The sequence below is a fragment of the Vombatus ursinus genome, unplaced genomic scaffold (assembly GCF_900497805.2).
Source record: "Vombatus ursinus unplaced genomic scaffold, bare-nosed wombat genome assembly UNPS02000582.1, whole genome shotgun sequence".
NCBI lineage: Eukaryota > Metazoa > Chordata > Mammalia > Diprotodontia > Vombatidae > Vombatus > Vombatus ursinus.
The window spans coordinates 37,330,158-37,354,518 of record NW_020940360.1 but is presented as its reverse complement, the minus strand read 5'-3'; the positions used below and the strand labels follow the sequence as shown (position 1 = coordinate 37,354,518).

The window sequence follows — 24,361 nt, the reverse complement described above, 5'->3', positions numbered from 1 at the left end:
CCCAACATACTGGATGTTATCCTCCTTCAATGAAGAAAAAAGATCTTTTTTCTTCACTGGTGAAATACCTCTAAAAATTACAGTAGTTTTCTTATGTAAACATTATGCACGAGAGTGAATTAAACAATAAAAACTGATAGGAAGAAGGGGGAATTTTTTTGCTTCTATGAAAATGTTTCATGGAGATTTGAGCAAATAAAACTATGTTCCAAAACTATTTTTTAAACTCTAAGAAATTAAGAACATTATTAGCAAGAAAGTAAGGTATGAGTCAGTAGTCAGTAGCTGAGATGGGACTAGAAATCCATCTCTCTTCACTGCTAAGTCTACTACTTTTTCTACTACACCATACACAGACAGATTCAGGCCAACAGGAGTTCAGAAGCACGTTCTAATCTCCTAGGAAGACAGAAGGCAAGATGCACCTCCATTTTCTTGTGCTTCTCATCTGAGAAGTAGAAAAGCCTGTTTGGAATAACTACTAGAAACTGCAGTTTCTCAAGGTACTAAATCCTGAATAAAATTCTTCATTTTATATGTATTTAAAGTTCCCATCTTTCAATAATTCCCCAACAAGTCTGGGATTTAACCAACCAGCCCAACAGCACTGGAATAAAACCTAATGTGCTACTCTATTTAGCATCCGCCCTACTATTTCCAGTCCCAGATTCCAGCTAGTCTATAGACTTTCGCAGCTAAGTAGGAAGAAATCTCAAAAACAGCTGCAACTCAAAGACCTCAGGGCTTCTTTGTAAAGGAGTAGCAAAGGAATGTTCCCTTTAAAGGCCCTATAGCCAAAAGGAGGTTTAAATAGATAAGAATATAAGAGACACAATAAATCAAGCAACAAGTATTTCTTAAGTATCTACTACACGTCAGGCACTGTGCTAGGCCTTGAGGAAGCAGACAAAAATGGAACAGTCTTTGTCCTCAAGGAGCTTATGGTTTATTGGGGAAGGGATAAGGGACCATACACATATAAGTATATAGAAAATATAGGGATGGGGAGAGAGAAGGGAGCAAGTATTTATTAAGTACCTACTACATACAGACATTATGCTAAGTGCTTTTTAAATATTATTTGATCTTAATAACAACCCTGTGAAATAGGTGGTATTTTGATCCATATTTTACAGCTGAAGAAACTGAGGCAGAGAGAAGTTAAATGACTTACCCAGGGTCACACAGGCCAGAGTGTCTGAGGCCAGATTTGAACTCTGGAAGCTGAGTCTTCCTGACTTCAGGCCCAGCACTCTATCCAATGTGCCACCTAGCTGCCCAAGGGAGGCAGTAGTCAGAAGCATAACAGACTTTGAGGAGGGGACAGTATAAAAAAAGAGAAGAATATACAGAAGAGAACAGGATGGTGAGAAATACACAATTAGCAATCATAATTGTGAATGTAAATAGGACTAATTCACTCATAAAATGGAAGCGGATAACAGAATGGATTAGAAACCAGAATCCAACAACATGGTGTATACAAGAGACGCACTTGAAAAAAGAAAGATACACACACAGAGAAAATAAGAAGGTGGAGCAGAATCTATTATGCTACAGCTGAACTGAAAAAGGCAGGGGGTAGCAATCTCAGACAAAGCAAAAGCAAAAACAAACCTAATTAAGAGAGATAATCAGGGAAATACATTTTGTTAAAATGTACCATAGACAATGAAGTAATATCAATACTAAACATTGATGTACCAAATGGCAGAACATCTAAATTCTTAAAGGAAAAGTTAAATGAATTACCAGAAGAAAGAGACAGTAAAATTATACTTGGGGTGGACTTCTATTTACCCCCTCTCATACCTAGATGAAATCTAGATAAAACCATAAAAGAAATAAGAAAGAAATTAAGAAGATGAATAGAATTTTAGAAAAGTTAGATATGATAGACCTCTGAAGAATAATGAATGGGAATAGAAAAGAGTAAATGTTTTTTTCAGCTGTACATGGCACTTTAACAAAAACTGACCACGTATTTGGGCATAAGAACCTCACAAATACAGAAAATTAGAAATATTAAATGCAATAAAAATTACATTCAGTAAAGGGTCTTTGAAGCATAGTTTAAAAATTAATTGGAAACTAAATAATATAACCCTAAAGAATGAGTGAGTCAAATAATAAATCATAGAAACAATCAATTTCATCAAAGAAAATTAAAACAATGACAAAACATACCAATTTGTGGGATGCAGCCAAAATAGTACTTAGGGGAAATTTTCAATCTCTAATTGTTTGTATCCATAAAAGAAAGCAAGAGTAAGTCAATGAATTGGGTCTGCAATTTAAAAGAAAAATTAGAAAAAGGAGACAATTGCAATAACCCAGGTAAGAAGTGATGAGGGTCAGAACAAGAGTGGTGGCTGTGTGAGTAAAGAGAGAGGGACATGGAAGAGATGTGAAGGAGGTAAAATCAGTAAGATTTAGCAACCGATTAGATGTGTGGTATGAAGGTTAGTAAGGAATATAGGATGACTCTACAATTATGAACTTTGATGGCTAGAAAGCTGATAATACTCTCAACAGAAAATGAAGAAGTTCAAAAGTGGAAGAAGAAGTGAGAGAGGATTGGAGAGAACAATTTGTTTTGTTTTGAACATACTGAGTTTGAGGTATTCATGGGATATGTCCAATAGGCAGTTGGTGATGAGGTAAAAGAGCCTTAAGACAGATATATAAACTAGGAGGTCATCTGTATAGAGATGATCATTTAACCCAAGGAAGTTAAAGAGATCACTGAAAAGGAATGTAAAGAAAGAAATGAGGAAAGTCCAAGATAGGGTCATGAATTACACCCAGAAAGAGTAGTACATGGATAATGATCCAGAAAAGAAGACTGACAGGGAATGGTCTGAAGTGTAGCAGGAGAATAACCAAGAAAGAAAAGTATCAGGAAAATCTAAAGAGTTCAGCGTACTCAGGAAAAGAGGTGGGGTCAACAACATCAAATCCTGCAGAAAAAGATTAAGAAGGATGAGAATTGAAAAAAGGCCATTGGATTTAGCAATTAAGAGATTATTGGTGACTTTGGAGACAGCAATTTCAGTTATATGATGAGGTTAGAAGCCAGATTTAAGGAAGCTGAGAACTGAAAAAAGTGGAAGTAATATATACAGATAACTTTTTCTAGGATCTTAGATGTGAAAAGAGAGTTATGGGATGGTAAGTGCCTTAAGGAGGCAGTAGGAACAAGTGAGGATATTTTAAGGATCAAAGAGACCTAAGCAAATTTGAAGGTATCAGGGAAGGAACTACAAGAAAGACAGAGATTAAATAGTATAGATGGGGATTTACTGAGAGGAGAGCCTGCCAGAGGTAACCGGACGGAATGGAACCAAAGGTCAATAACAGTGGTTGGACTTTATGAAGAGAAAGGATATCTCTTCATAAATGACTATAATAATGGAGAAGAGTTTGGGGGATGATGGCAAGAAGATTTGAGATAAGGGAAAACAGAAAGTTCATGGCAAACTGCCTCTATTTTTTCCATAAAGTATGAGGTAAGATCTTCTCCTAAGAGAGTGGGGAAAGGAGAGGTAAAAAAGATTTAAGAAAAAAAGGAGAAGATATGGAATCATTTCTACGGGAAGCAATATAGGGAATTAATTAGGTAGAAATAAAAGGATTGCTTTGCTGCATGAGTGCGCAGGTGAAGTTAAGTAGCATAAATTCATAGTGCATCAAATCACCATGGTTGTGTGACTTCCTCCAGAATCATTCAGCAGTAAGTGGGGGGAGGGGAGGGAAATGTTGCTAGTGACACAATGTCACTAGGACATTGATAGAACAAGGAGCAAAGAGGAGAGAAGAGGGCTGTTGAACTGAAAAATTTTAACTGGTCACTGTTGGTGACAGAGGAAAGGTCAGAGAAATGGTGATGGCCTAGGAAAATTTTGAGGGATGAGGGATTGCAGATCTTGTTAAAGACAAAGGATAGGTTTAGGAGGAATTAGGTGTCAGGATAAATAGAATGAAAGGCAGTTATGATCAGATAAAGACATTTCAGAATTCTTGATCGCTGAAGGAGACACTTATGGGTGATGATAAGATCAAAGGTGTGAAAAATGAGAAATTGGGACAGAATTTCAACACGTATCTTGAAGCACTCTCCAATATAAAGGCTAAGAAGGAAGAGGAAGATTATGAGCTAGGCACTGAACTCCTTGAGAGTTCCCAGCTGATCAAAGGACAATGACCAAGAGACTGGTAAATAACTGACACCAGGATATGAATTGGGTAATGTCCCATGGGGTTATAAAGTCTTTCCTTTTATATTACAAACAGTACAATCTCATTTTTGAATAATGGACTTGGAGTCAGGAGACACTGGAGCTCAAATCCCATCCCTACCATTGATACCTATGTGACCACAGGCAAATCTTTAACCTCTGAGCCTCACTTTATCCACAGAATGAACAAAAGAATAAGTTAGCTAGTTAATTGGTGAAAAGGCATTTATTAAGTACTTAATATGTGTCAAGCAAAATGGGATAGCAATATCTTCAGTATCTGATCCTTAGTGTTGTTTGAGGTTCCAAATGGATAAGGCATGTAAAACAATATATAAATGCCATCTATTAATAGTAGTCATCAGCATGTTAGTAAAAATGAAAGAAGTAAAATATCTCAGGTTAAATAATAGACTAAAATGTCTCATTTACTTCTGTTATGCTAAGCTTTAAGATGTCCAAGTCTTAGTTCATATATTTATTCAATGGGGATCTCAATTCCTGACTTCAAAGGATTGTTATAATTACCTGTAAAGAAAATTATGAATCCCTAAGTAAAAGTCCTAATAAAACACAACCCAAATTAGATAGAAATATATAAAGTAAGAGGAATAAGAGAGAATGGTCACAGATATAGTATCTTCTGGATGGAGTCTGGTTTCCATGGTTACAATACAAAAAAATCTGAGAGGAAGAAGTCTAGGTTAAAGGGGAGGTTGTTAACAATGGAAGGGGAGGACAGAACAGAATGGAGACTGGAGAAAGACAGGGCTGCAGAGATGAATAGCAAATAGAGAGTGGGGAATGGATGTAGGGGGAATGGGGTTTTTGTCTAAGCAGATGGCAACTCTGGATCACAGAGAATAGAGGGAAGGAAAGGAGGAGGAAATGGGAGTTGCTAGATGTAATCACAGGTAAGCACAAGTTGACCGGGGCCCCTACCCTTAATGATCTTGTTATGGTTGTGAGTGACATGGATCTATTCTCCCACAAACAACATGGCAGAAGGAGTTAAGCCAGTTGAAAAACTGCTTCAGTAAATTCCTGATAATCAGATCTCCTAGAGGCCTTACCGAACTCAGACTCACTGTCACTTTCTGTGTCTCATCTTAAATGGCTAGAAAACAGCCTACACAAGGCATATGTATTTAATTTCTGGTTGGGCCAAATATCTAAAATCTTGGTCCTGACCTCATATCCTAGGACATTCTATTAAATTATTGGAAGGATAATCTATAACTCGTAAAGACCTTCCCCCCAACAAATCATGAAAGGTCATGCATATTTATTTAAACGCCCCTTAATTTTAGGCTTAAATGAAAATAAAGAAATAAAAAGGGGGTCAAATCAGTTAACTCATATCATTCTGTGACAAAAGGACAAGTAACAGTAACAAGTAACAGTAATTAAATTTCTTTCAACACTGAAGGCAATTAACATTAAATTCAAAATATGGGGCAGCCTTGACTCAGGTCATTCTCATTTTGCTAATTCTTTTCATTAGTATTGTCTATGTGCAACAGAAGAGTAACCCATTAATGATATTCAAGCTAACAGAAAAATATGAGAAAATCATGGCTGTACTCTGCCTCCTCCAAAAATGAATAGCTAAGCGGGCTGAAGAGAAAAGAGGAACGGAATCATTTAACAATGAAAATGTGAGTCAAATTCATGTGGTCATTATTTTTCTATGAAATGACTAATATAATTGCAGACTTTACAAAAATCATAAACCTTGATTATCAAGCATTTTTTAATCATCAGCTCAGGACAAGGACAGACATATTCTATATAGTGGTCTGGTACCATGATTAAAGGTATATTTCTAAGCCATTCCCAACCTTTCTTTCCTGTTATTTATACTGCAAAATGCAGGAGCAGAGGTGGAATGAAATCAGTTGAGCATCTCACTCAAAACTACACAAAAATCAGTGAAAAAGTCAACTGGAATTTAGATCTAATCCTTTTCTTTAGCAAGTCCTTAAGTTCATAAAAACTACTCAGAGCAAATATACATACATATATATTATATATGTAATTACATATATAAATCATATTACACATGTAATATAATAGATATTACTAGGAATTACTATGGAAACTGTGTGTATGTGAGAGAGGGGATATTTGTGAAGAGGAAAAAGAAAATGGGAAGCAACAAAAACTGAGTTACACTGTGATTAAAGGATGTTCTTCAATATTTCCTTGCCCCTCAAGTTTCTTTGTGGAGATTAATAACAATATATGTGTGTGTGTGTATAAAACACCTTAAAATTTTAAATTCACATCAGCCTTATTGAAGCAAATGGTAGAAGTATTATTCTCTCTATTTATATATGAAGAAACTGAGGCACAGAGCAATTAAAGGTTTTCCAAGGTCACAAAGCTAATGCCAGAGGCAAGATTCAAATCCAGACCTTGTCACTCCAAGAACAATATATGATCCCTCCACCGCCCCATAAGACCTCTCTTGGTAGATAGTGAAAAGGACATGGCAGCTTTGGCATTCCTAGTCCATTAATCCATCATTACCCCATGGAGCTGAAGTAGATTAGTTCTTCACGGGACCAAAGAAATGATCATGTCTTCTCTGACAGTTCACTGACAATTATAATAAACTGTCAGCCAATATTCCTTCTAATCTATTGTAAACTGAGAACAAAAAACCCATCTCTTTAGAACCACAGAACCTCAGTAAAAAATGCCCTCAGGTGCTATCTACTCTGCCTCTTACCTGAACAAGATACCCCTCTACAGAATACCCCCAAAGCGATGATCCAGCCTTTGGTAGGAAGCTTCCAGTGAGGAAGACCCCACAACACCCTGATCAGATCACACTACCCATGGACAGCTGAAAATATTAACAACTGTTTCCTTCCATCCAGATTCTATTTGCTTCTTTGAAACTTCCACCCATTGCTAGTTATGTGTCCTAGGGTCAAGAAGGTTAAGTGTAATCCCTTTTCCACATGATAACCTTTCAAGCACTTAAAGACATATATTTCCCCTAAAAATTCTCTTTTCTACACTAAACATTCCCAATTCTTTCAACCAATCCTCCTATGGTACAAACTTATTGATATGAATAATAACAATAGATAACATTTATATAGTACTTTGAGGTTTTTACAAAGCACTTTACACACATCTTCTCATTTGAACCTCTGTGGCAACTATGAGAATTGAATAAGCCACCCTGACTCTATCTTGTGACTCAATTCTGGATTAAGCTTGGGTTCCTTTCTATTCTGTCTTGTGAGAAAACTTCATTCAGTTATGGGAGTTGTGAGAAAATTCTTTTGTATTGTTTGAATACAATACTGCGTGGCTTGGAAGCTGGACCACCTCTACCTGTAGATGAGACCCTTAATTAAGAACCTAGGTTATACTGACCAGAAACTCAATCAAATCCAAAGGTTTATACAAGGAGTTTTCACACAATTATATATTTCAAGCACCCCATATGTCTTATCTGAAAACTGGCCCCACACTGGTCAGTTGCTGTTTCCTTGTTCCTTTGATTGAATACAGATACTTGGGGGGGGGTAGGATATCTCTTTTTCTGATTTCAGGGAATTGTACCTGTTTGCTCTCTACCTCCCAACTCGGAGAATCCCTAATCTTTGTTCCAATTAGAAATCAGATTACCTAATCTTGTATCCTGGTTTGTATTCTGTTGTTTTCTTTTAATGCATAAAAATTTGTCTCCCCCTGAGTTCAGGGTCCAGTATCAAGCTGAGGAGGCCTAGAACCAATTTTTCATGCAATTGGCATGTGCTGCTTAATAAATCCACATGCTTGGAAGCTCAAACCTTGGTTTCCTCAGTTATATCAGAGCTCACCCACCACACCTCATAATAATCTGGGGACAGGGGCCATTTTACAGATGAAGAAACTGAGGCTGAAAGAAGTTAATTGACTTTCCTACAATCCTACAACTAGTGAGTATCTGAGGCAAAAGTCAAAACCAGGTCTTTTTCACGCAGGGGCCCAGAAACACATTTGCCAGATCTTTTAGTCCTCGGGATGTAGTTCAACTGGGGCAGGTGACTTGAACTCATCCAGGACTCATCCAGCACAGCTGGAAGCTGCCATCTCCTTATTTAACCTGGAAATCTCCTTGGTAATCTCCTTCATTATGGTAGGGATCCCTACAATTCATACTCTAGTCTGGCTTGTTCACCTAGACCCACACCAATACTAGCAGAAAAAGACCACTACCACCACACAGCTATACTCATATTCTCATGGTGATGTGGGGGGTAACCTGTTGTGGAGGAATTCACTCCCCCTACTCACCAGTACAGCTCAGGGCCATCTAGACCACACAAAGACCCTTCTCTGCTAACTGCTCCCTTTCTAGTCCTCACCACTCTACTGCTCTACCTGTTGAAGCAGGATCAAGCTCATTTAACTCACAATCACCCTTTAAAAACTGCTCAGAAAGAACTATGATATTGACTAATAGTTCCTTTCAGCCAGAGAATTGCAGAGCTCATCAAGACTTCACTCACCAGGATGCTACATCATCCAATCAGCAGTCAGCCAGCTGATCCACCAGCAAATCGCTTGCAGAGCCTGTATTTCACCTTTCTGTTTTTCCTTTTCAGACCAGAGAAAAAAGCAAAAAGCAAAAGGCACTTCTGAAAGGCTCATTTCTCTCCACCTGTAAATGGTTTTTTTGCTGTTCAGTCATGCCCAACCCTTTGTGACCCCATTTGGGGTTTTCTAGGCAAAGATACTGGAGTGGATACCATTTCCCTCTCCAGCTCATTTTATAGATGAGGAAACTGAGGCTAACAGGGTTAAATGCCTTGCATAGGATCCCTCAGCTAGTGTCTGAGGTTGAATTTGAATTCAGGTCTTTCTGACTCAAGGTCAGGTGCTCTATCCACTGCACCATTTAGCTGCCCACCTGTAGATGGTGCTAAAGCGTAAGTCAGTTGTCTTCCTATCTTCCAATGAGCATCATTGTTTATCCAATCAACGGGAATTAGATGCAGAAATCTTATCAGCTAACTCAACTTTGGCTGGCTTCTTCACAGATCTTTGCCAGATGTGGATTTTGCCCATCTGCTGAGCTCCTCTTTCTCATGGCTCAAAGCATGCCCTCCTGGCACAAGTGAATCAAGTTTCCCTTACAAGGTTAAAATTCACAAACTTCCCTTCCTGTTACATATAAAATCAACGGTACTTAGTCAACCATCCCATGGCCTCCAAACAATTATTTATCACTTCGTGGGTTTTCACCTGTAAGACTTAAAAACAGGTGCATGCAAATGTGCTGAAGGACCACAATGTCCTACAGCCTCAGCCATTTCTCAGTCCTCTAACCAGTCCTCAGCATTCTGTATCTGTGGAAACTGTTTCTTCACATTTACATTTGAGAAGTTTTTAGTACATACAAGTTCTTTTCCTGCCCCTTTCAGCCACTAAACTGTTCGTGTGCAAAAGGGGCATGATCTTACTTCCTTTACTATATGATTTGATCCATTTTATTTTCATTTTCTGTCTCTTTTGACAACCAAGTTGCTTACTTCTTATCAGAAAACTTCCTTTACACATGGATTTTATCAGGTTTTATTCAACAAAAATTATTTTTCTGACCCTCTCAGCCACCAAACTATAAAACAGGAACATCCAATTTATCACAACATGATAATATGGATAGAGCAGTGAACTTTATGTCAGGAAGACCTGAGTTAAAATCCTGCCTCAGACATTTATGTGGCCCCCAGGCACGTCACTTAAAATGAGAAGCCTGGACTAGATGACCTCTGAGGCCCCATTCAACCCTAAGTCTACAATCCTACACCTGATTGATTTTAATGGAAAATATATTATCACATTATCATAATTTGGATGATCCTGAGCACATGGGAACTGATGTTTTGTGAAGCAAATGCAACAGTTGATTTCCTTGAGTATAATATCACTAGTTTGAATCCCCATCAGCATTTTCATACTTGAGTGAACAACCAAATATTTACATAAGGTACTGCCCCTTTAATATGGGAGCATTTTGGTTGCTGAAATGGCCATAAAGAAGACAAATAAATCAGCTTGTAAGAATGTAAGGTAATGTTTCACAGGTAAACAGTTTGGTGGCTGAGAGAGTCAGAAAAAAAACTCCCAATTTCTGCTCTTGCTAAACAAGAAATTCTCTGTTGATTAGAGTAAATAGACCTATTTTCCAATAGTGAAGCTACTAAAAAGCCTTATTCCCTAAGGCTCTTATAGAGAAAGGCAAGAAGAACAAAAGTGAGCTGTGGCTCTAACAATGACTGAATTGGGGAAGAACATACTTTCTAAATGGCAGAGAATAGTGGAGTTTTATCCCAGAAGGGGCACAACCAATTATGTCCAGTATTAACCTACTTTCTTCTATTTGGAGAGAAAAAAGATTGGCAAGAATAGCAGGGTTTAGGATAGATGAGGGAAGTTCATGAGTAAAATTTGGTGTTATAACTACTTTAAAAATAAGATCAGCACAAATGAGCATTAGGCATCCTCTCTTCTCCAACCTCAAATGGGCAGTGGGTTAACTGAAATCTGCTATTGGCTTTTAGAAGATAGTATGGAGAAACACATCTGCTCCTCCCATACTTAGATACTACAAATTCTAGGGGTGAGAAATCCCACCTACCTCAGAAGCAAATCTGAGGAAGAAGGCTTTGAGAAATGGATATGAATTTGCATATCTGTAAATTTTATTCCACAAAGCCTTTTTCTTTCATGTTTTTTCAATACTAAACATTTAGCATGGATGACAGCGACCTCATGTGGACTTAGCCAACTCATACTGCAGGGGAAGAAAGTGTGTCTGAACACAGAAGACAAATATCTCTGCTGCCCTCTGGTGTCCACAAAACTTCATACTAGGCACTTTTTTCATAAAAGCACAATTTCCTCTGAATTGTTTTATCTCTTCTTTTGCAAGAACTCTTTGACTAATTTTTCACATCTAGTCACTTCAGATTTAATATTATATACCAAAATGAATCTCAGAATCTCTGGGTTTAAAACTGTCCTGAATTGGCTTATCTAGAATTTTCTCCCTCTCCCACCCAGCCCAAAGTTTCTAATGATTTCTTTATAGAAGTTGTCAGTGGTATCTAATAAGTAATGTTTATCTCATATTTTTAGATATTTCACACTAGCAAGTGAAAAGCCAAACTAAATCATTTAAGGCTGAGAAAATACAATCAGCTCAATTAATATACCAAGACAACAAATACTTAGGGATGGGGATCAACAGTAGATCTTGACAGGTAGCAAGGGGAAAAAGTAGGGTTACTGGAGGGCTTTTCATTCTTGACCAATAATTGGTATCAAGTCAATGAGAAGTTCTCATTTAAGGTACAAACCCTGTGCACAAGACCTCATCTTTGTCTACACCTTCACTTTACCATTTTCAGCTTCAGTGACTTAAATATTTTTCCCTCTTTTTCATATTTCTTACTTTTGAAATTCTCTTTTCTTTTATCTGTTCAACTCTTTAACACACATAGAAAGTCACCACAGGTATGATACTTTTATATGCATAATTGTGACAATAGGTGACTAATTTAACAAACATACTACAACTTGAATATCCAGATAAATGATGCCACCTTGGGAGACTACACACTTATTCCAATGATATTGCCTTTGATCAAAATATTTTTTAGAATTCCTCTACAACAATTGCCTTCAAAGCCTGAGGCACATTGCTTTGAATTCGGTAGCTTTCAGAAGTAGCAAATCTTTATCATTTGAAAACGGATTAAATCAAATCAAATTTACACAACTCAATATAAAGGGTCAAAAATCTAATGAATAAAAAAAGCTAAGTCTAGTGAATAAGGTAAAAATTCAACTAAGGTAACTTTTTAATTAGAAAAAATTTCATGTTTACAGTAAAGCAGCAGGGCTATGTTCCTTCCCCCCCCCCCCCCCCCCCCCCCCGTTCTTAATTGGCTCAGCAATTCCAAAAGAGTTCAAAAAATGTTTTGAGCAATGTCAGAATTATTCATATACATAATTATGTAATTTTCCTGAGTGAGGACCTTAAAGGGTAACATTGGACGTGTGGTGTTTTGTTTTGTTTTGTTTTTTTAACCAGCCTCCTTACTTGGTGATTGAATCTTATACAATTTACAACCAGAATGCATCCTTCCAGAAGTTCAAAGTTCTTCACAAGTCAAGGCTCATTCTAAAGTCAACTTTCCCAAAAGCCTGAGCCCACTTCCCCATCCCTGCATTGGAAACAATCTATCACCTGAACTCCCTCAGCACTTTGTTCTCCTATGCATATATGTACATACATACATACATATACACACACATATATTAGAACCCACATTAGATTGTAAATATCTTGATAGCAAAGATGGAGTCTTACTTGTCACCCTCCTGGTGCCCTGCACTGCACTTCACACAAAGTCCACATTCAATAAATGTCCAAACTGGTGGATGAAGGATACAATCAAGATTCTATTACATTCACTAACAGATGGCAATGTGCTATACATAGTAGAAAGAGCACTGGATTTGGAGTTAGAAAATGTGGGTTTGAGTCTTGATTTTGCTCCTTAACTATCTTGCTACTTAACTATTTGTGGCTTAACTAGCTATGTGAGCTCAGTGCTACTAAACTTTCTAGGCTTCGTTGTCTTCATCCATAAAACGAGGTGACTAGACTAGATGATAGCTAAGGTTTCTTTTAGTTCAAAATCGTATGATTATGTGATCAATTAGAACTAATGTTATAAACATGGTATTTGGGTTCCCAGACAGTTTGTTGGAAAACTGACCCATAATAAGGCTGAATTATAGGACCAAAAAACACCATAAAACATAAAATAATGTTTCTGTTTAAAAAAAAAAGTTCAGAATTGCAACTTGAAGTTTCAGGAATTCCTCCCTCCTTCCTTCCTCCTCCTACCCAAAGCACAAGCAACAAAAACATGAATTCTCTCCTCCTTCCACTCTAACCAGCCCCCACTCTCATTTATCAAAAAATGTAAATGTAGACTTCTCCTATCAAAAGTCCCTGGTACCAGTCCTGTGTGCTAGAGAACAAGCATGTACTCCAGCCCTCTGGATATCTGGGAGGAGGTCAGAGAAAACCAAAGGCAAGTATAAATGATCTAGGAAGTAGAAGGGGACAGAAGCTCTGGGGTGAGAAGCAGAGTAGGTACTGGAAGGTGGAAGTCATGGAAGGTGACAAGGATTATACTTTGCATTATATTAGCAGGGAAGAGAGGAAGGTTCCCATGAAGGCTTCCCTTCTTCAACAGTCAACAACCAACTGGTGCTGGGGTGCAACTTAAAACATCTGGTCCATAAATTTAAACGAATTTCCAAAATTTACATCAAAGAATTGTGCAAAGTTTCAGGAAGGAAGGAAGGCACAGCACCAGGAATGCTTCCAGAACTGAATTCAAGAGGCTATTGTGACAAACAATAAGTTTTGGTTTGTTTGTTGAATTGTGAAGGGCTCTGCAATCTTTAAAGTGTTTTACATATATATGAGTCATTACTTGTCACCAAAAACACTTGTTCAACATTATAACACATGACTTCCAAGTAACACGGCAGCGTGGGCACTTTCTCCAAACTCCTTTAACTCTCTAACCCTCCAGAAAGAGAATTCATGCATCGGACATAAACAATTATAGCTAAATCTACACAACAAGGAAGAGAAAACAACAGAGTAAAATCCTTATGAACCAACATTAGGTAATTCAAATCCTTAAGGCCCTCACTCAGCATCATTCCCCCATGATCTCACACACTCTCAGAACAACACAAGCTGACCTGCAGGTTTGTGTACGAGGTCCATGTCGGGATCCCTCCCCTCACCATACTGCAGACTATCACATGTTTAGCTGAGAAATAAGCAGAGAGGGGCAAAAAAACCTGCTGCCTTCTGATTGGGGCCCAAACCTAGGTTAGGGAACTACCAAGGTTACAAAGACTCTGACCACAATGCTTTTCTCCTCCCTTCTAAAAACTATAGATGCTGATTTAGTCCAGCTGGAGAAGAAAAAGAGGAACCACAAAGAAAGAAGTGGGGTAGGGGTTGGGGGGAATGTGTATATCTGGAGTGGGCCTAAAGGAAAGGAGAATGAAACTTAATTAGGGCTGGTCCTGTCCCTCCAAGAGTACTCAGGACAGGGACACAAGCCAGTAAACACTATATCTCCTAAGGCATGGAGACTGAGGCAGCCTGGCGGTGAAGCTTTTTATATGTACCCACCTCAAATAAGGAGAAGCTAGAATAAGAGTCATGGGGGAATACAATAAAAAAAAAACTGATGGGGGTGCTTGTGCTAGGGCCACAGCCCTAAGATCATGTCTCTGGAAGCCTCCCAACCTATCAGTAGGCCCCTGCCCTGTGAAAAAATTTTCCTCTGCTGTAGAACACATGCAGGTCTGACTCTGTAATTCCTTTTACCAGAACAGACACAGGGATGTGTGGCCCAAGGATTTTTGTCCCTGACTGGCCCAAGGACTCTCTCTCATGCCAGATCCCCAAGGTCCATGCCTTTGGCAGCTAAACAAAAACTGTCTTTTCTCCTTCAATGTCTGGTATCAACAAAGTTATCTCTGCAGACTGACTGCATTTTTCCATCCACAGATTATAGGTGCCTGCTCCCAAAGACACCTGGACCCCCAATATATCCCTGGAAGTCCCTGGATTATCTAATTAGCATCCTTGGCTTTCCTTTCCCTTGTCCCTTTTCTATATTATCTCCAGCACCAACCTCATTAGCTCACAGGTTCCCTTGGAACTTCGCCCACTTTTGCTAAAGTGTTACAATAAACTTTTACCACTTAACTAAGAAAAGGTTCGAGTGTGTGAATTCGTGCCAGGCAACACCATCTTGGCATACTTAAGCTCTCAGCACCCCTAACCTCTTCAAAACTAAAACATCAAAGATTTTAAGAAAAAAAAATAAGCCCAGAGAACAAGCATTGCTAAATCAATAGCGAAGAGACTAAAACCTGAAGGAAGCATGAGCAGTAGATTCTCAAATTGAACACAAAGCTCTCTTGACAAATATTATAAGACAAAGAAACATGAACCAACGTCTAATGAAATACAGAATCCTATAGGCTTCCAAGAGAGGGTGAAATAATAACAAAAATTGGTCAAAGGAGAAATTAAATCTATAAAAGATGTTAGAAATTAATATAGGTGAGAACTTAGGCTTTTCAATGCAGAATTTTAAAATTCAATTAAAAAATTAGAAAAAATGAAATCCACAATGGAGAGAATCTCTAAGGAAGTCAAAAATTAAATTAATAGATTTGGAACACAAAAATAGGGAAGCGGATGTAGCAGTATGAGAAGCAAAATGCAACAACACTAAAAGAACACACTAATGCTATACAAGCCCAAGCAAATGAAAAAAAAGTACATGGAAAAATAGCACATTGTTCAAATATTCTTAATGAATTTGGCCTTACAATAAAATTACTTTCTCAAAAAACATCTTTTAACACATCAGAAATTGGCAGAGATGACAAGAGACAAAAATATAGTATATGTCGGGGGAATGTGGGAAGAGAAATATACTAATACATTAATGGAGTAGCTGTGAATTGATCCAACTGCTCTGAAAAACAATTTCCAGCTACACTGGAAAAGTTACTAAACCCTCTGACCCATTAATAGCACTATGAGGCATAAACCCCAGGGAGGTCAAAGACAGATGGAAAAGACAACAAGGTTTATAGCAACATTTCTGGTGTTATCAAAAAACTGGAAACAAAGTAGGTATTCTTTAACCAGGAAATCATGGAACAATTTGTGGTACAAAAATGTAATAGAATATTGTTGCGTTTTAAGATACGATAAACATAAATTTAGAGAAGCTTGGAAAGACCAATGTGAACTGATGCAAAGTGAAACAATTTTTTCAATGAACACAATACCATAATACAGAAAAACACTAAAAGGCATTAGTGCTCCAATCAAGGCAATAATTAAACCTGACATCAAAAGAGTGGAGGTGAAACACACCTTCCTCCTCCTCTCAAAGAGCTTGTAGGAGGAGTCAGATATAGGAAGAGACACAGGTGAATTCCTACACAGGAAAGTGTTCTGCCAATAGTCCATACAGCGCATGAACACCAAAAGAACACAGTAACCGGTGGGTTAGGATAAGGGAAAGACAACAACCATAGGAGCCTCTCCAGTTTATTTATAGTTGTATAGATGGAGCCTGTCACCTACAATCAGTACCTTTGACCTGCAGTGTCCTCTGTAGTTATGAAATTTAACTCAACACAAGAGTAGCGTTTTGGCACTATAGCAATGTTCCTAAATCAGGAAGCAACTGCCAGTGAACTTTACAGAAAGAACAAAAAGGTTGGTCTGGTGTTAAAATGATACTCTTTTTGTTTCGGATTTTATAAACATCAATATCCCTTTTACTATGAGGTACTATCTGAAGTTTTTTTTTAATTAATAAAGTATATTTTACCATCTCGTCTTTTGGCCAGGATCTAGTCAAGTTTTAAGTCAATTTGTTAAATCAGAAGTATACTGGCAACAAGTGACATAACACTTATCCAAGCATTTAAATATACTGGGAAACTCACTATAATGCTGTCCTAGGGGTTCATGTCACAAAATTCTCTTGTGAGTGTATGATAAGCTTTCTGCTGTGCCCTAAAATGGACTCCCCTGGAAAAGATACAACCTTTACTAAATCCCAATTATATGGTATATAAAAGTGTTATAGCAAGATTTCAATATACAATTGTTTTCTTATGGGAGTGAGCAATCTGCAATATACTTTAACATTTTACACTGAACAATAATCATTACAATCAATATGCTTCAATTCATAAAGAGAAATAGTGAGTTGACTTCAGTCAACACAAATCCACAAGGTTTTGCCTAGGTTCCATAAGCCCCTGCAAAATACATTTTACTAGTGAAATTTTTCACATTCATTTAAAGGAATTAAAATGTTTTGTATTACATGTTTTGTCCCAAAAAGGTGCAAGGAAACTGTTTAAATATTACAAGTAAAATACAACTATTTTATTCACTCAAAAAAATACTGGGAAATTATATAAAGACAAAACAAAGGAGATACAAACAATGAAAGGCGATAGAAAAAAGTTAGCTACTGCTCCTAGCAGAATCCAACTAAACACTAATCATAATATTTTCAAACAATCAAAACAGGAAAGAAAAAAGCTAACTACTGCTGCTAACAGTCCAATTAAATACCAATCATAATAATATTTTAACATGAAGCCCAAATATATAAAGTTTCAAGTTCAGAAATCCTAATGGGAACATTTTCACTTTGAACATGGACTTCAAAACAGATTTCACACCTGTATTCCAAGTATTCCTACAGATATTACATGAATTGTAAATGAATGATTGCACTTAAAAGATCACAAGAGCAATTTCTGTGGATGCCCTAAGCAGCTTTTGTAAGTGTACGTCATTTGTTGCTAGTATACTCCTGATTTAACAAATATTTGAAAAAAACAATCAGGACTTAACAAATGCAATATTCCTCTTACTCCATAGGGCCTTAGACCCTCAACCATAATGATATGTTAAAGCCCAAATATATTAAGTTTCAAGTTCAGAAGAAAGTCCTAAGTCAAAGTTTTCACTCTGAACATGGATTTCACATGACACAGAACAGAGGAAGGCTGACTTCCCCAGAACTGTGACTGAGATTGAGGAAGTACAGGAAGGGAAACTTAGGGGTCACAGATTTTGATCTAGAAGGGGCTCTAAAATCATAGAGCATAACCCTCTTATTTGACAGGCGGAAGAAAGAGAGAGGCCTTGGGAGTCGGAGGACCCGAGTTCAAATTCTGATTCTGCCACTTAACTACCTGTGGAAGCCTTGAGCAAGTTATTAGCATCTCCGAGTCTCAGTTTCCTCATCTGTAAAATAAGAGGATTGGTCGAGAAGGACTCTGGAATCCCTCCCAGCTCTAAAGCTACGTCCCTATGAATGGGAAGCTCCGAGAAGGAGGAGTCACTTGCTCAAAGTCACAGAAGTGAGTAAACAGCAAAGAGACGGGATTCGAACCCGGGTCCTTTGGCCTCGCTCCATCCCCCCCGCTTAGTGTGAACACTCCCGCCCCGCCCCCACCCCACGCCCCGGGTGGGCCAACCCGCGGTCACTACTCACAGCTCTGGTCTCATAGAGCACCAGCTTTTGGACCGAGCTGATGATGGGGGCCGCGGTGGGCATGTTGGCGGGGCCGGCGTGGGGACGGGGACAGAAGGACAAAGGCAGGCGCGTCGAGCCTTCAATCCAGCGGACCAGACCTACAAGGGGCCATAGTGGGCATCCCGCCCGGGGTCCGTGGGCGCTTGTAGTGACAGAGGCGCTACATCCGGATCACCCTAGACAGTGAGGCTCCGCCCCAGTCCGGGCAAAGGCTGGGTGACCGACTGCACGCTGAGGGGGGAGGTGCCATCTTTCTTAAGGGGAACGGGAGGGTGGGCGGGACATAGTGATCGATGATTGGCTGCTGTTCTGTCGTGCTTGTGGATTGGTTGGATTTCTTTGCACAGCCTATCTATTTCTTTGATTTCTTTGCATAGCCTACTAGGAGAGAAATTAAATTTACTTGGGAGGAGAAAGGAATTTGGTGTTCTCTTCAAAGCCATGGTTATTCTTGATCATTCCCATCCTCATCCCATGAGTTTTCATTGAAGAATGAACTCTTAAGACTTGACTTGAACTTGGCTAATAGGGAAATACGTTTTGAATGATTTCGTAAGTGTTGTTGCTGTTTAGTCGTTTCACTTGTGTCAGACCCTTCCTTACCCCATTTGGGGTTTTCTTGGCAAAGATACTGGAGTGGAGTAATATTTTTTAGCACGAGTCCTTTGGAATTGTGGTGGGTCATCGTGTTCATCAGAGTTACTAAGTCTCTCACAGTAAATTATCTCTACAATATTGCTATTACTGTGTAAATTGTCTTCCTGCTCACTTCACTTTGCATCAGTTCATAAGTCTTCCCAGGTTTTTCTGAAACCATCGCCTTCATTATTTTTTACAGCACAATAGTGTTCCATCACATTCATATACAGTAACTTGTTCAGCCATTCACCAATTGGTGGGCATCACCTCAGTTTCCAATTCTTCCCACCACCACCACCACCAAAAAAAGAGGGGAAAAAAAGCTGCTGTAAATATTTTGGTATATAGAGGTCCTTTTCCTCTTTCTTTGGTCTCTTTGGGATACAGACCCTGAAGCAGTACTGCTGGGTTAAAGGGTATGTATAGTTTAATAGCCTTTTGGGTATAGTTCCAAATTGCTTTCCAGAATGGTTAGACTAGTTCACAGCTCCACCAACAGTGCATTAGTGAACTTATTTTCCCACATCCTCTCCAACATTTATCATTTTCCTTTTCTATCATCTTAGTCGATCTGATAGGTGTGAGGTGGTGCCTCAGAGTTGGTTTAATTTGCATTTCTTTAATAAGAGCATTTACAGCATTTTTTCATATGATTTGATAGCTTTGATTTCTTCTTCTGAAAACTGCCTGTTCATATCCTTTGACCATTTATAAATTGGAGAATAGCTCAATATTAATTTGGCTCAGTTCCTTATACATTATAGAAATGTTGTCTTTTTCAGAGAAACTTACTGCAAAAATTTTTTACCATTTTCTTGCTTTTCTTCTAATTTTCGCTGCACTGGTTTTGTTTGTGCAGAAGCTTTTAAATTTTATGTAATTAAAATTATCCATTTTACCTCCTGTGACCCTCTCCATCTCTTATTTGGTCATGAACCCTTCCCCTATCCTCAGAACTGATAGGTAATTTCTTCCATGCACCACTAATTTGCTTATTGTATAATCCTTCATGTCTAATGCATGTACTCACTTTAAGGTTATGTTGGTATATAGTTGTCAGGATCTAGACCACCCCTCTCTTTTTACTATTTGGAGAAACCCTGTTTTCCAGAGCTAAGGCCTAGCAAGCAACCTGGGCCCTGAGTTTGGCATAACAACAATTCTTTGCTTTCACCCTCTGGATGAACTCTGCTGCAGCAAAATCCCAGAATTATTTCACAACAGCGCCAGGTGGTCTCTGAGCTTGAATAAGCACCTGTACTACCCGTGTTCCGGGCATGAAGCCCTGTTATGAATCAAACTTGTCTCATTGTAGCTGTTACCCCTCTTTGTCAGGGCAATAGCTCACAGCATAACCATTGGTATATGTATTGACATTTATCCACACTAAAGCAAGTCTCCTACTAGAGCAGGCCCTGGTATGTCCCTCCTCCAATGGAATTAAGAAAGCTTTTTGTTTGTAACCAACAATGGTTACAAAGAGCTAACAATAGCTCTTTGGTTTTATTTTATTTTATTCCTTAGAGTTAACTATAGCTGTGATTACCCATGAGCTCTTTGATATTTTTGGAGATAACAGCAGTTGTATAACCTCTGTGACTTTTTGGTCATTTTTCAGAGTTGACATAGTGTGAAATGTTGGTATATGCCTAGTTTCTGCCAGACTGCTTTCCATTTCTCTATTAGTAATTTAGAAGATTTTTTTAAAAAATATGGTTGCTGATAGCTTGGATTTCTTCCTTTGAAAATTGTTTGTTCACATGCTTTGATTACGTGTTGGAAAATTATCGTTGTTGTTGAGTTGTTTCAGTCATGTCTGACTCTCTGTGACCCCATTTGCAGTTTTCTTGGCAAAGATACTGAAATGGTTTGCCATTTCCTTCTCCAGCTCATTTTACAGATGAGGAACTGAGGCAAACAGGATTAAGTGACTTGACAAAGTCAGCAATGGAAAATAGTGTAAGATACGGCTAGAAAGATGAGGTGCTGTCAGATCCCGGAAGCCTTTGAATGCCAGGACACTATGGATTTTATTCATTGGGTAATTGAAGGATTTTTAGCAAAGCAGTGATGATTCGTGGTCATTCGGCAACAGATGAGTAGACTCCCAAAGGAGTCTTGAGTTTTAAAATGACAATGTTTTTGTCGCCTAATTATTCATTGGGAAGTCAAAGTAAAAGAAGAGAAACATTTCTCTTGTTAAACCAAGTGATAATGCACTGTATAGATACCAAAAGAAAATGAGATAAAATTTTAACTTTACCTCCTCCTTGGATCTCAGCCCCTAACATTTACTTCTATAAAAATAATAACAACTAGCATTTATGAAGCGCTATATGGTTTGCAAAGCGCTTTACAAATTTTATCTCATTTTCTGAAATGCAAGACCTATCCAGGTCAAGATCCAACCCCTAGCCCCGCCCAGTCCCAGGCTCGAGGCTGTACGAGTCTCTTTTCCCCAGGGCGTGCCGGGCCTGCCGGCCGGTTTCCAAGGCAACGACTGAAAACATATCTTGCAGGTGGCGGTGGCGGGAGGTGCAAGGCCTTGACAACGGAAGCTGTGGAAGCGGCTTGCTGCAGTGAAGTAGTAAGTACCATTGTTCCTGGAGGAACGGAGACCTTTTACAACACCCTCCACCCCCCCACACACCTCCCCCCAACCCCTGCTTATACCCCACCATGGCCTTTCCCTTTTCCAATTTTCTTCCACACTCACCTCCTTTGTGAACCTGGATAAGACTCTTGTGTGGTAAATAGAGCTCTGGTTTTGCAGTCAGGAATAGGATTAGAATGTGGGCATTGATGTTTACTTATAACATGTGATTTTGTACAGCTCATCTCTGGGCCTCAGTTTCCTTATCTGTGTAAGGAGGGGGAGTGGCCTAGATGACTTTTAAGAGCCCTTTTAGTTCTAAATGAGATGATTCCAGCAGCCTTTTTACCTTCCTTCCTCCCCTTACAAGAGGGTCCCTGGTTTAGGGCACCCCTCAGGGCTCTCTGTTTCCCCATTTTTATGGATGAAGTCACATGTCTCTACATTATAGAAATTTTAAAATCCAATTCAATTCAACAAACTTTTGAACAAACCATCTGGTCAGTTCTCCTACATTTTGTAAAATAATCAGTTGTCCAGGGTCACACAGCAAGAAAGGCCTTGAACTCTAGGCTTCTGGCTCCCAGTCCAGTATTCTTTCAGCTACTCCAACATTGCTTCTTTCTCAGTGCCCCAGGCTGCATTTCAAGACTTGATTTGATGCAGATTTTAAAAATCTATTATCCTGCAAGCCATGATACTGAAAGTCTGGCTGTGATATTCTGCCTTTCTTTACTTTAAAAAAAATTGTTCTGGGATTTTCTGAAAATTCAGTAAGGTTAAGTACTTTCCTTATCATTTCTATAAGACCAAAAGTTTTCTGTAGACGGTCTTGGTTTTTAATTGGAAAACTACCCTGGCACGAAGTGATCTGCTATTGTTTTCAAATTTCTCGTGGATATTTATAGCCATGATTTAAAGAATTGTTGCTGTCCTTGAAGGGTCATAAGGTTTTGATAAGGAGGCAGGTGGAATGGCATTCTAGAAGTAGCAGGTTTGACCAGATAGGGACTTGGTCTAAAAGTTTGCTTCCGCAGCCCAGAATTTGAATTCACATAATTATTCACATTATTTTTCATGCTTGGCAATGAATGATTTGTCTTCATAGAGCTCTGTGGCTAGAATCTGATCCAATGGCATCAGGCATTAGTCACTTTTCAAATGATCTCAGATGTAGAGCTGGAAGGGTTTCAGAGCCGTCTTAGTCCAACCCTGTCATTTTAGAAGTGAAAAGACTGAGGCCCAGGTGTGTGAAATGACTCGCCAATGTCACCCAGGTAGATTAGTAAAGGTGGGATTTGAACAAGGGTCCTTGGACTGCTCCGGAGCTGGTGCTTTTCCTTCTATAACATATCATGAAATAAAGGTATTAATAACATATCATGTTATTATATCTATAACATATCATGATTAATAAAGGTATATGCTACTTTAAATTTGTCAGACTAAGAAATAATAATGTTATTAATGCATTATAACCAAGCTTCATTCCGAAGTCGTTTTTTTAGCTAATACCATCTTGGCCCAGCTTCCTCCTATTCACTTTGGATGTTAAGTATCACAGAAATATGTGAAGTAGATTATAAGCCCCTTGAGGGCAGAAATTGTTTCATTTTTGTCTTTTTACAATCAGCATTTAGCTGGTGACTGAAAAAAAAGCTCAATGTTTTTTTAACTGAATTGAAATTATACAAGCAGTTCATTTATGTAAGGTCCTCATTAGTAGCTATCTTATTCATAACAAGTAGGCATCAAGTTATATTCCCTATGTAGCTGTTACTGAAATATAAAAAAGAACACGAGAGGGGAGCTTTATTCGGTTTCTATATGTTCAGAGTTATTGTACCTTTGATTATCCTTTCACTTTCTTGAAAACTGGGGCAGAGGGATTGGATTCCTGAACTCTCAGGCTCCACCTCTAATCAGTTATTTCTCCCTTCCTACACTAGGGTTCAGTAGTTTTCCATGGTTCTATTCATCTAGGGAGATGTATTGTGCCTTCCCTGCTATGAATGAAATAATTTTTTAAAAATATTTTTGAGAGGGGGCAGCTAGGTGGTACAGTGGATAGAGCACCGGCTCTGATGTCAAGAGGACCTGAGTTCAAATGTGCCCTCAGACACATAACACTTACTAACTGTGTGACCCTGGGCAAGTCACTTAACCCCAATTGCCTCACCAAAAAGAAATAAATATTTTTGAGAAAGTACAACCAAACCCATCTGCAAAAGTGTTATCATTGGCTAAATGTTTAAATGGAGATTAGTAGCTTCCTAAGAGGAAAGATTTAACCTTTCTTCCCAAAATATCTTCAGATTCTTACTCTCTTGAAGCCAGTCACAAATACAGTCCTACACACACACACACACACACACACACACACACTCATTCCCATTCCCCTATTCTGCTGCCAGTCCTTCTCATGATTTTGTATGTCAGGTCAACTCAGCAACTTTTGTATGTCAGGTCTGTTAGTTCATCCAGGTTATTTACATCCCCATACCCACCCCAGCTCCATCCTATTATGTTCTCAGATCTCTGTAAAGACAATTTTTAATGATTTTGATGGACCAAATGTTGGTTAAGAAATGTATCTTCATTATACCATTGTTGCAAAGTAAATATTTGCTGTACCTCACCGCTTCAAGTAAAGTTGCTGGGAGTAGGGATGGGGTGTTTTTGTG

General features: G+C 38.6%; 2 protein-coding genes across 3 annotated transcripts in view; one reads left to right on the top strand and one right to left on the bottom strand.

Moving 5' to 3' along the window:
- Nucleotides 1–18,609, bottom strand: part of FIG4 (FIG4 phosphoinositide 5-phosphatase) — a 128,965-nt gene extending 110,356 nt beyond the window's left edge. The window contains exon 1 of one of the 2 annotated variants that reach the window (XM_027855937.1): nt 18,404–18,609. In XM_027855937.1, coding sequence (XP_027711738.1) covers nt 18,404–18,466 — 63 coding nt within the window. In that variant the 5' untranslated portion in view covers nt 18,467–18,609. Of the gene's footprint in view, nt 1–14,039; nt 14,098–18,403 lie in introns of those variants that run through there. The other variant, XM_027855943.1, reaches the window with a different exon arrangement.
- AK9 (adenylate kinase 9) overlaps nt 18,195–24,361 on the top strand; it is a 141,820-nt gene continuing 135,653 nt past the window's right edge. The window contains exons 1-2 of the mRNA XM_027855923.1: nt 18,195–18,269; nt 21,604–21,671. The gene's annotated coding sequence lies outside the window, so the exon portion shown is untranslated. The remainder of the gene's footprint in view (nt 18,270–21,603; nt 21,672–24,361) is intronic.